We start from the raw sequence: 12,040 nt of genomic DNA, 5'->3' as shown, positions 1-12,040 counted from the left end.
TAGCAGTGAGTGTGTACAGCACTGACTGTGGGTGTGTATAGCAGTGAGTGTGTACAGCATTGGGTAGGTACAGGCATGAGTGAGTCACAGTGTGAATAGCAGTGGGTGTGTACAGCAATGAGTGAGTGTGATTGTGTATAGCAGTGAGCGTGTTCATCAGTGGGTGTGTACAGTAATGAGTGAGTATGTACAGGAGTGGATGTGTACAGCAGTGAGTGAGTGTGTACAGCAGTGAGTTTGTACAGCAATGAGTGTGTGTGTATAGCAGTGTGTATATAGCAGTGAGTGCGTGTGTATAGCAGTGAGTATGTACAGGAATGAGTGAGTGAGCGTGTGTATAGCAGTGAGTGTGTACAACAATGAGTGAGTGTAAGTGTGTATAGCAATGGGTGTGTGTAGTTATGTGTGAGTGTCGGTGTGTATAGCTGTAGGCACGTTCAGCAATGAGTGAGTATGAGTGTGTATGACAGTGAGTGTGTATAGCAGTGACTCTGTATAGCAGTGGGTGTGTGCAGCAATGAGTGAGTGTGGGTGTGTATTGCAGTGAGTGTGTATAGCAGTGGGTGTGTACAGCAATGAGTGAGTATGAGTGTGTATAGCAGTGAGTGTGTACGGCAATGAGTGAGTGTATGTATAGTAGTGACTGTGTGTACACAGTTTGTACAGCAATGAGTGAGTGTGAGTGTGTATAGCAGTGAGTGTGTACGGCAATGAGTGAGTGTATGTACAGCAGTGAGTGTGTGCATCAATGAGTAAGTGTGTGTATAGCAGTGAGTGTGTATAGCAGTGGGTGTGTACAGCAATGAATGAGTGTGAGTGTGTATAGCAGTGAATTTGTACAGCAATGAGTGTGTGTGAGTGTGTACAGCAGTGAGTGTGTACAGCAATGAGTCAGTGTAAGTGTGTATAGTAGTGGGTGTGTACAGCAGTGAGTTTGTACAGCAATGAGTGAGTGTGGGTCTGTACAGCAGTGAGTGTGTACAGCAATGAGTGACTATAAGTGTGTATAGCAGTGGGTGTGTACAGCAGTGAGTGTGTATAGCAGTGGGTGTGTACAGCAATGAGTGAGTGTAAGTGTGTATAGCAGTGGGTGTGTACAGCAATGAATGAGTGTGTACAGCAATGTGTGAGTTTGTATCACAGTGAGTGTGTATCTCAGTAAGTGTGTACAGCAATGAGTGAGTCTGGGTGTATATAGCAGTGAGTGTGTCTAGCAGTGAGTGTGTATTGCAATGAGTGCGTGTGTATAGCAGTGAGTGAGTATAACAGTGAGTGCGTGTGTATAGCAGTGCGTGTGTACAGCAGCGAGTTTATACAGGAATGAGTGAGTGTGAGTGTGTATAGCAGTATGTGTGTACAGCAGTGAGTATGTACAGGAATGAGTGAGTGAGAGTGTGTATAGCAGTGAGTGTGTACATCAGTGAGTATGTACAGCAGTGAGTGTGTGCAGCAATGAGTGGGTGACAGTGTCAATAGTAGTGGGTGTGTATATGGCAGGGGGATTGGATCCGGACTTGTAGTCCAGCAAGTAGGCTAGCTGTTTGTCAGGATGTCCAAGAATGTAGGGAGGCTGTGAAGAAGGTAGCACAGACAGGGAATACTTGCGGACATAGAGATGGGTTCAAGTGCGTATACTTCAACGCAAGGAGTATCAGAAATAAGGTGGGTGAACTTAAGGCGTGGATCGGTACCTGGGACTACGATGTTGTGGCCATCACGGAAACGTGGATAGAAGAGGGACAGGAATGGTTGTTGGAGGTTCCTGGTTACAGATGTTTCAGTAAGATTAGGGAGGGTGGTAAAAAAGGAGGGGGGCTGGCGTTGCTAATTAGAAATGGTATAACGGCTGCAGAAAGGAAGTTTGAGGGGGATCTGCCTCTGGAGGTAGTATGGGCTGAAGTCAGAAATAGGAAAGGTGCAGTCACCTTGTTGGGTGTTTACTATAGGCCCCCCAATAGCAGCAGAGTTGTGGAGAAACAGATTGGGAAACAGATTTTGGAAAGGTGCAGAAGCCACAGGGTAGTAGTCATGGGCGATTTCAACTTCCCAAATATTGATTGGAAGCTCTTTAGATCAAGTAGATTGGATGGGGTGGTGTTTGTGCAGTGTGTCCAGGAAGCTTTTCTAATGCAGCATGTAGATTGTCCAACCAGAGGGGAGGCCATATTGGATTTGGTACTCGGTAATGAACCGGGACAAGTGGTGGGCTTGTTAGTGGGTGAACATTTTGGTGATGGTGACCACAATTCTGTGACTTTCACCTTGGTTATGGAGAGATAGGTGCGTGCAACAGGGTAGGTTTTACAATTGGGGGAAGGGTAATTACGATGCTGTAAGACAGGATCTGAGGAGCAAAAGTTGTGAGCATAGGCTGTCAGGGAAGGATGTCGTGGAAATGTGGAACTTTTTCAAGGAACAGATACGACGTGTCCTTGATATGTATGTACCTGTCAGGCAGGAAAGAAATGGTCGTGTGAGGGAACCTTGGTTGACAAGGGAGGTTGAATGTCTTGTAAAGAGGAAGAAGGAGGCTTACATAAGGTTGAGGAAACAGGGTTCAGACAGAGCAGTGGAGGGATACAGGATAGCCAGAAGGGACCTGAAGAAAGGGATTAGGAGAGCTAAGAGAGGGCATGAAAAATCGTTGGCGGATAGGATCAAGGATAACCCAAAGGCATTTTATGCGTATGTGAGAAACATGAGAATGACGAGAACGAGGGTAGGTCCGATCAAGGACAGTAGTGGGAGACTGTGTATTGAGTCGGAAGAGATAGGAGAGGTCTTGAATGAGTACTTTTCTTCAGTATTTACGAACGAGAGGGACCGTATTGTTGAAGAGGAGAGTGTGAAACGGACTGGTAAGCTAGAGGAGATACTTGTTAGGAAGGAAGATGTGTTGGATATTTTGAACAACTTGAGGATAGACAAGTCCCCTGGGCCTGACGGGATATATCCTAGGATTATGTGGGAAGCAAGAGAGGAAATTGCAGTACCGTTGGCAATGATCTTTTTGTCTTCACTGTCAACGGGGGTGGTACCAGGGGACTGGAGAGTGGCGAATGTTGTGCCCCTGTTCAAAAAAGGGACTAGGGATAACCCCGGGAATTACAGGCCAGTTAGTCTTACTTCGGTGGTAGGTAAAGTAATGGAAAAGGTACTGAGGGATAGGATTTATGAGTATCTGGAAAGACACTGCTTGATTAGGGACAGCCAGCACGGATTTGTGAAGGGTAGGTCTTGCCTTACAAGTCTGATTGAATTCTTTGAGGAGGTGACCAAGCATGTGGATGAGGGTAGAGCAGTGGATGTAGTATACATGGATTTTAGTAAGGCATTTGATAAGGTTCCCCATGGTAGACTTATGCGGAAAGTCAGGAGGCATGGGATAGAGGGAAATTTGGCCAATTGGATAGAAAACTGGCTAACCGGTCGAAGTCAGAGAGTGGTGGTAGATGGTAAATATTCAGCCTGGAGCCCAGTTACAAGTGGAGTTCCGCAGGGATCAGTTCTGGGTCCTCTGCTGTTCGTAATTTTTATTAATGACTTGGTTGAGGGAGTCGAAGGGTGGGTCAGTAAATTTGCAGATGATACGAAGATTGGTGGAGTTGTGGATAGTGAGGAGGGCTGTTGTCGGCTGCAAAGAGACTTGGATATGATGCAGAGCTGGGCTGAGGAGTGGCAGATGGAGTTCAACCCTGTCAAGTGTGAGGTTGTCCATTTTGGAAGGACAAATAAGAATGCGGAATACAGGGTTAACGGTAGGGTTCTTAGTCAGGTGGAGGAACAGAGGGATCTTGGGGTCTATGTTCATAGATCTTTGAAAGTTGCCACGCAGGTGGATAAAGCTTGTAAGAAGGCCTATGGTGTATTAGCGTTCATTAGCAGAGGGATTGAATTCAAGAGTCGTGAAGTGATGTTGCAACTGTACAGGACCTTGGTTAGGCCACATTTGGAGTACTGTGTGCAGTTCTGGTCGCCTCACTTTAGGAAAGATGTGGAAGCTTTGGAGAGGGTGCAGAGAAGATTTACCAGGATGTTGCCTGGAATGGAGAATAGGTCGTACGAGGATAGGTTGAGAGTGCTAGGCCTTTTCTCGTTGGAACGGCGAAGGATGAGGGGTGACTTGATAGAGGTTTATAAGATGATCAGAGGAATAGATAGAGTAGACAGTCAGAAACTTTTTCTCGGGTACAACAGAGTGTTACAAGGGGACATAAATTTAAGGTGAAGGGTGGAAGGTAGAGGGGAGATGTCAGGGGTGGGTTCTTTACCCAGAGAGTGGTGGGGGCATGGAATGCACTGCCTGTGGGAGTGGCAGAGTCAGAATCATTGGTGACCTTTAAGCGGCAATTGGATAGGTACATGGATGGGTGCTTAAGCTAGGACAAATGTTCGGCACAACATCGTGGGACGAAGGGCCTGTTCTGTGCTGTATTGTTCTATGTTCTATGTATAGCAGTGAGTGTGTACAGCAATGAGTGAGTGAGAGTGTTTATTGCAGTGGGTGTGTATAGCAATGAGTGAGTGAGAGTGTGTATAGCAGTGGGTGTGTACAACAGTGAGTGTGTACAGCAGTGAGTGAGTGTGTATAGCAGTGGGTGTGTATGGCAATGAGTGAGTGCGAGTGTGTATAGCAGTGGGTGTGTACAGCAATGAGTGAGTGAGAGTGTGTATAGCAGTGGGTGTGTACAGCAATGAGTGAGTGAGAGTGTGTACAGCAGTGGGTGTGTACAGCAGTGAGTGTGTACAGCAGTGGGTGTGTACAGCAGTGAGTGTGGGATGAATTTGCATTTGCAGACACATTGTATTTTTGCTCAAAAAGCACACAGTCTGCAGGCAGTCAATCTATATAACATTTTATAAATTCCTACTTTGGAAATGGAACCAGTCTGACTCAAGATTGGGATACAGACAGACTCTAACCTCACACCTTTAATACATTTTCTGAGCTAAGATGTCACTTTTTTAAATGAAACTTTGTTATCTCGGGAATAAGACTTAAAAGTGGTGGCACGGTGCCTCAGTGGTTAGCACTGCTGTGTCACAGCACCAGGGTCCCAGGTTCAATTCCAGCTTCGGGCAACTGTGTGGAGTTTGCACATTCTCCCTGTTTCTGCGTGGGTTTCCTCTGGATGCTCCAGTTTCCTCCCACAGTCCAAAGATGTGCAGGTCAGGTGAATTGGCCATGCTAAATTGCCCATAGTGTTAGGTACATTAGTCAGAGGGCAATGGGTCTGGGTGGATTACTCTTCGGAGGATCGGTGTGGACTGGTTGGGCTGAAGGGCCTGTTTCTACACTATAGGTAATCTAATCTACATAGTAATGAACTGAAACCTGCAACACATTTTAAAAGATGAAAGACTTAATAGCAAGCTAGGTTTGTTCAATATATCATTTTAATGGCGTGACACTGTGATCTTTTGCTATAAATTCTGTGTCTTATGACCCTGCCCCACTCGTTATCTGATGAAGGAGCAGCGCTCTGAAAGCTAGTGCTTCCAAATAAACCTGTTGAACTCTAACCTGACGTTGTGTGATTTGTAACTTTGTCCACCCCAGTCCAACACTAGCTCCTCCACATCACAGTCTCTGATGGTTCTGCCCCTTTATGCAGCAACTCCAAGGGTCTCTGGAGGAACTGGAGCCCGTGTGCGCTGAGCTGATCTCTGTCAGTTCCCAGTTGGTCCTACTCAATGCTGCTGATGGCCTGTATTTCAGTAAGACAGCAATCAGGCTCCAGGAGGATTATCACCTTCTACAGCACCAACTGCAAGAGGCAGTGATCTCACTGGAGAAGACCTTCCGCCAGTATCTGCAGGTATCTCCGTATAGAGTCGTAGAGTCATAGAGATGTACAGCATGCAAACAGATCCTTCGGTCCAACTTGTCCATGCTGACCAGATATCCCAACCCAATCTAGTCCCACCTGCCAGCACACGGCCCATATCCCTCCAAACCCTTCCTATTCATATACCCATCCAAATGCCTCTTAAATGTTGCAATTGTACCAGCCTCCACCACTTCCTCTGGCAGCTCATTCCATACACGTACCATCCTCTATGTGAAAAAGTTGCCCCTTAGGTCTCTTTTATATCTTTCCCTCTCACCCTAAACCTATGCCCTCTAGGTCTGGACTCCCTGACCCCTGGGAAAAGACTTTGTCTATTTATCCTATCCGTGCCCCTCATAATTTTGTAAACCTCTATAAGGTCACCTCTCAGCCTCTGATGCTCCAGGGAAAACAGCCCCATCCTGTTCAGCCTCTCCCTGTAGCTCAGATCCTCCAACCCTGGCAACATCCTTGTAAATCTTTTCTGAACCCTTTCAAGTTTCACAACATCTTTCCGATAGGAAGGAAACCAGAATTGTACGCAATATTCCAACAGTGGCCTAACCAATGTCCTGTACAGCCGCAACATGACCTCCCAACTCCTGTACTCAATACTCTGACCAATAAAGGAAAGCATACCAAACGCCTTCTTCACTATCTTATCTACCTGCGACTCCACTTTGAAGGAGCTATGAACCTGCACTCCAAGGTCTCGTTGTTCAGCAACACTCCCTAGGATCTTACCATTAAGTGTATAAGTCCTGCTAAGATTTGCTTTCCCAAAATGCAGCACCTCGCATTTATCTGAATTAAACTCCATCTGCCACTTCTCAGCCCATTGGCCCATCTGGTCCAGATCCTGTTGTAATCTGAGGTAACCTTCTTCACTGTCCACTACACCTCCAATTTTGGTCTCATCTGCAAACTTAATAACTGTACCTCTTATGCTCGCATCCAAATCATTTATGTAAATGACAAAAAGTAGAGGGCCCAGCACCGATCCTTTTGGCAATCCACTGGTCACAGGCCTCCAGTCTGAAAAACAACCCTCCACCACCACCCTCTGTCTTCTATCTTTGAGCCAGTTCTGTATCCAAATGGCTAGTTCTCCCTGTATTCCATGAGATCTAACCTTGCTAATCAGTCTCCCATGGGGAACCTGGTCGAACGCCTTACTGAAGCCCATATAGATCACATCTACTGCTCTGCCCTCATCAATCCTCTTTGTTACTTCTTCAAAAAAACTCAATCAAGTTTGTGAGACATGATTTTCCACGCACAAAGCCATGTTGACTATCCCGAATCAGTCCTTGCCTTTCCAAATACATGTACATCCTGTCCCTCAGGATTACTTCCAACAACCTGCCCACCACCGAGGTCAGACTCACCGGTCTATAGTTCCCTGGCTTGTCCTTACCCTTCTTAAACAGTGGCACCACGTTTGCCAACCTCCAGTCTTCCGGCACCTCACCTGTGACTATCGATGATACAAATATCTCAGCAAGATGCCCAGCAATCACTTCCCTAGCTTCCCACAGAGTTCTCGGGTACACCTGATCAGGTCCTGGGGATTTATCCACTTTTATGCATTTCAAGACATCCAGCACTTCCTCCTCTGTAATCTGGACATTTTGCAAGCTGTCACCATCTATTTCCCTACAATGTATATCTTCCATATCCTTTTCCACAGTAAATACTGATGCAAAATATTCATTTAGTACCTCCCCCATTTTCTGTGGCTCCACACAAAGGCTGCCTTGCTGATCTTTGAGGGGCCCTATTCTCTCCCTCGTTACGCTTTTCTCCTTAATATATTTGTAAAAAATTCTTTGGATTCTCCTTAACTGTATTTGCCAAAGCTATCTCATGTCCCCTTTTTGCCCTCCTGATTTCCCTCTTAAGTATACTCCTACTTCCTTTATACTCTTTTAAGGATTCACTTGATCTATCCAGACATATGCTTCCTTCTTTTTCTTAACCAAACCCTCAATTTCTTTAGTCATCCAGCATTCCCTGTACCTACCAGCCTTCCCTTTCACTCTGACAGGAATATACTTTCTCTGGATTCTTGTTATCTCTTTTCTGAAGTCTTCCCATTTTCCAGCCGTCCGTTTACCTGCGAACATCTGCCCCCCAATCAGCTTTCGAAAGTTCTTGCCTAATACCATCGAAATTGGCCTTTCTCCAATTTAGAACTTCAACTTTTAGATCTGGTCTATCCTTTTCCATCACTAATTTAAAACGAATAGAATTATGGTCGCTGGCCCCAAAGTGCTCCCCCACTGACACCTCAGTCACCTGCCCTGCCTTATTTCCCAAACGTAGGTCAAGTTTTGCACCTTCTCTAGTAGGTACATCCACATACTGAATCAGAAAATTGTCTTGTATGCACTTAAGAAATTCCTCTCCATCTAAATCTTTAACACTATGGCAGTCCCAGTCGATGTTTGGAAAGTTAAAATCCCCAACCATAACTACCCTATTATTCTTACAGATAGCTGAGATCTCCTTACAAGCTTATTTCTCAATTTCCCTCTAACTATTGGGGGGGGGTCTATAACACAATCCCAATAAGGTGATCATCCCTTTCTTATTTCTTAGCTCCACCCAAGTAACTTCCCTGGATGTATTTCTGGGAATATCCTCCCTCAGCACAGCTGTAATGCTATCCCTTATCAAAAATGCCACTCCCCCTCCTCTCTTGCCTCCCTTTCTATCCTTCCTGTAGCATTTCTATCCTGGAACATTAAGCTGCCAGTCCTGCCCATCCCTCAGCCATGTTTCTATAATTGCTATGATATCCCAGTCCCATGTTCCTAACCATGTCCTGAGTTCATCTGCCTTCCCTGTTGGGCCCCTTGCATTGAAATAAATGCAGTTTAATTTATTAGACCTACCTTGTCCCTGCCTGCCCTGACTGTTTGACTCACTTCTGTTCTCAGCTGTACCCGTCTCAGATCGATCTCTTTCCTCACTATCTCCCTGGGTCCCACCCCCCCCCCCCCCCCCCCACCTTACTAGTTTAAATCCTCCCAAGCAGTTCTAGCAAATCTCCCTGCCAGGATATTAGTCCCCTTTCAATTTAGGTGCAATCTGTCCTTCTTGTACAGGTCACTTCTCCCCCAAAAGAGATTCCAATGATCCAAAAATGAGAATCCTTCTCCCATACACCAGCTCCTGAGCCATGCATTCATCTGCTCTATCCTCCTATTCCTGCCCTCACTAGCTCATAGCACTGGGAGTAATCCAGATATTACTACCCTTGAGGACCTCCTTTTTAAATTCCTGCCTAACTCTCTGTAATCTCCCTTCAAAGTCTCAACCTTTTCCCTTCCAATATCGTTGGTTCCAATGTGGACAATGACCTCCTGCTGGCCCCTCTCCCCCGTGAGAACATTCTGCACCCTTTCTGAGACATCCTTGATCCTGGCACCAGGGAAACAACACACCATTCTGCTTTTTCTCTGCTGGCCACAGAAACGTCTGTCTGTACCTCTGACTACAGAATCCCCTAACACAATTGGTCTCTTGGAAGCCGACGTACCCCTCATTGCATTAGAGCCAGTCTCAATACCAGAAACTTGGCTGTTCGTGCTACGTTCCCCTGAGAATCCATCACCCCCTACATTTTCCAAAACAGCATACCTGTTTGAAATGGGTATATCCACAAAAGACTCCTGCACTAGCTGCCTACCCCTCTTAGGAGAAAGTGAGGTCTGCAGATGCTGGAGATCAGAGATGGAAATGTGTTGCTGGAAAAGCGCAGCAGGTCAGGCAGCATCTAGGGAACAGGAGAATCGACGTAAAAGAAGGGCTAATGCCCGAAACGTCGATTCTCCTGTTCCCTAGATGCTGCCTGACCTGCTGCGCTTTTCCAGCAACACATTTCCATCGCCTACCCCTCTTACCCTTCCTGGAGTTAACCCATCTATGTGACTGTACCTGAGACTTTCCCCCCTTCCTATAACTGCCATCCATCACATACTGTTGCTGTTGCAAATTCCTCATCGCTTCTATCTGTCTCTCCAACCGATCCACTCGATCTGATAAGATTCGCAACCAACAGCATTTATGACAGATATAATCCGCAGTAACCCTTAAACTCTCTTTAAACTCCCACATCTGGCAAGAAGTGCATATCACTGCAAAGGCCATTTTTGCTCCTTCACAATCTACAGACCCAGAAAATAACACCATCTTATTCCTCTACAAACACAGCCCCAGGTTAAATTAATAGCTATGGCTTATATTTTAAGTTTAATCAAGAGACTTATCTCCAAAAACATATAATCAAGAAAGAATCCACTATACTCACTACTGCAGCCTTTCTCTTGGACAGACTTAAAACAACAATTAACTTATCTGATTCTGTGCTGTGAACTTCGCCCAACAGTTCCTCCAAGATTAGTTGTGATATTCACTGGTTGTTAATTTTCCCAGATGCACTCCGATGTCCAGCGATACACGAATTCAAACAGCAAAGGCAGTAACTGTGCAGGTTCTCTCTCTCTCTCCCCCCTGCACTGTCCTCACCATGTGCTTCCTTTGTCTGCTCTTCTCCCTTTTAAACTGCTGTTGTTTTGACTTTTTTTCCCAAAGTTCCAAAACAATGCAACAGCAAATAAAATAGGAATTGCTGCTTCTGGGATTCAAGGAAATCACCTAAAATACCTCAAAAAAAGGAGCAGCTCTTACAGCCAGAGATTTTTCCTGTCCTCCATCTTGGATTACCCAGAATCCTATATCAAACCATCTCCCAAAAAGAAGAGCGACTCCTCGGTCCATCCTCAGGGCCTGGGATGAGCTGGTTCTGGGGCTGGGAGGAGAGTGAGGGAGCATCCTCCTGAGGGATCCACCTCCTGAGAAATCTACCTCCTCAATGGATCTACCTCCTGGAAGGATCCACCTCCCTCAGGATAATCCTCCTGAGGGATCCACTTCCTTGATAGAATAAAATCTCAAGGGATCAACCTCTTTGAGGAATCAATCCTCATAAGGGATGGACCTCCTTGAGGAATCTTACCTTGGGAGGGATCAGTTGTGAACTCTCTGTTCCTGACATTTCTCTGTTGCCTACAGTAACCCTGATTGATTGATTGATTGATTGTTTTTCCAGTTCTTGGAGCAGGTGGCTGTACTTTCTGATTCGCTGCAGAAGGTCCAGGACCGAATGTGGAATCCACCAGGAATACCCAGTGTCTCTGAGAGAATCCAAGAACAGATCGAGGAAAACCGACTGATCTTTGAGAAGCTGGGCAGTTTGCGGAGAGCTCTGGATAATGTCACTGCCCAGAGGAAGGAGCTGCTGGCAAACAACCAGTGCCCATCAACTGATGCCAGGAACAGAGGCAAGTTAACAACACAAACACTCTGTCACTGAGGAGCAAAGGGAGGACGAGGATGGAAGGGGATAGGGTGCTGAAGGAGGGTCTGAGGAGGACAACATAGGGGAAGTGGCTGAAAACATGACAGAGGGTAAGGACAGAGAACACAATAGGACCTAAAGTCCAGAGGAGCAAAAGGGTCTGAGTTCAGCAATTTGCAGGAGAGCATCATCAGGACAGAGAGAGGTGGGAGACCGAAAGAGAGAGAGAGGCCGAATGGACAGACACACAGAAACATAGAAAATAGGTGCAGGATTAGGTGGTATATTTTGGTAAGTCAAGTACTGGAAGAAATTATACAGTGAATGGCAGAACTCTTAGGAGTATCGACATGCAGAGGGATCATGGTGTGCAGGCCCACAGATCACTGAAGGTGGTAGCACAGGTAGATAAGGGAGTAAGAAAGGCCTATGGCACGCTTGCCTTCATTGGAAGGGGCACTGAGTAAAAGGATAGACAAGCTACACTGTTGCTTTACACAGCTTCAGTTAGGCCGCACTTGGAATACGGTGTACAGTTCTGGTCACCACACTACCAGAAGGATGTGGATACTTTGGTGAGGGTACAGAAAAGGTTTACCAGGATGTTGCCTGGTCTGGGGGATTTTAGCTCAGGAGAAAGGTTGGATACACTGAGTTTGTTTTCACTGGAACGCAGGAGGTTGTGGGGCGACCTGACAGAAGTTTATAAGATTGTGAAAGGCATGGATAGAGTGGAAAGTATGAGGCGTTTTCCCCAGGGTGGAGGGTTCAATTACTAGGGGACACAGGTTCAAGGTGTGTGTGTGGGGTGGGGCGGGGGGAGGATGCTGTTTCAAAGAGATGT

At 46.1% G+C, this 12,040-nt stretch overlaps 1 protein-coding gene across 2 annotated transcripts in view; it reads left to right on the top strand.

Moving 5' to 3' along the window:
• LOC148148470 (uncharacterized) overlaps nucleotides 1–12,040 on the top strand; it is a 108,859-nt gene that overhangs the window by 73,139 nt on the left and 23,680 nt on the right. For both annotated transcript variants that reach the window (XM_087992370.1, XM_087992369.1), the window contains exons 5-6: nucleotides 5,616–5,819; nucleotides 10,948–11,179. In XM_087992370.1, the coding sequence (XP_087848496.1) occupies nucleotides 5,616–5,819; nucleotides 10,948–11,179 (436 nt within the window). The remainder of the gene's footprint in view (nucleotides 1–5,615; nucleotides 5,820–10,947; nucleotides 11,180–12,040) is intronic.

This window comes from Chiloscyllium plagiosum, unplaced genomic scaffold (assembly GCF_037043375.1).
Source record: "Chiloscyllium plagiosum isolate Xiang-an unplaced genomic scaffold, Cpla_swu_hap1 HiC_scaffold_12, whole genome shotgun sequence".
NCBI lineage: Eukaryota > Metazoa > Chordata > Chondrichthyes > Orectolobiformes > Hemiscylliidae > Chiloscyllium > Chiloscyllium plagiosum.
Note: the sequence above shows the minus strand (reverse complement) of the source record. Positions and strands in the feature narration are given on the sequence as shown.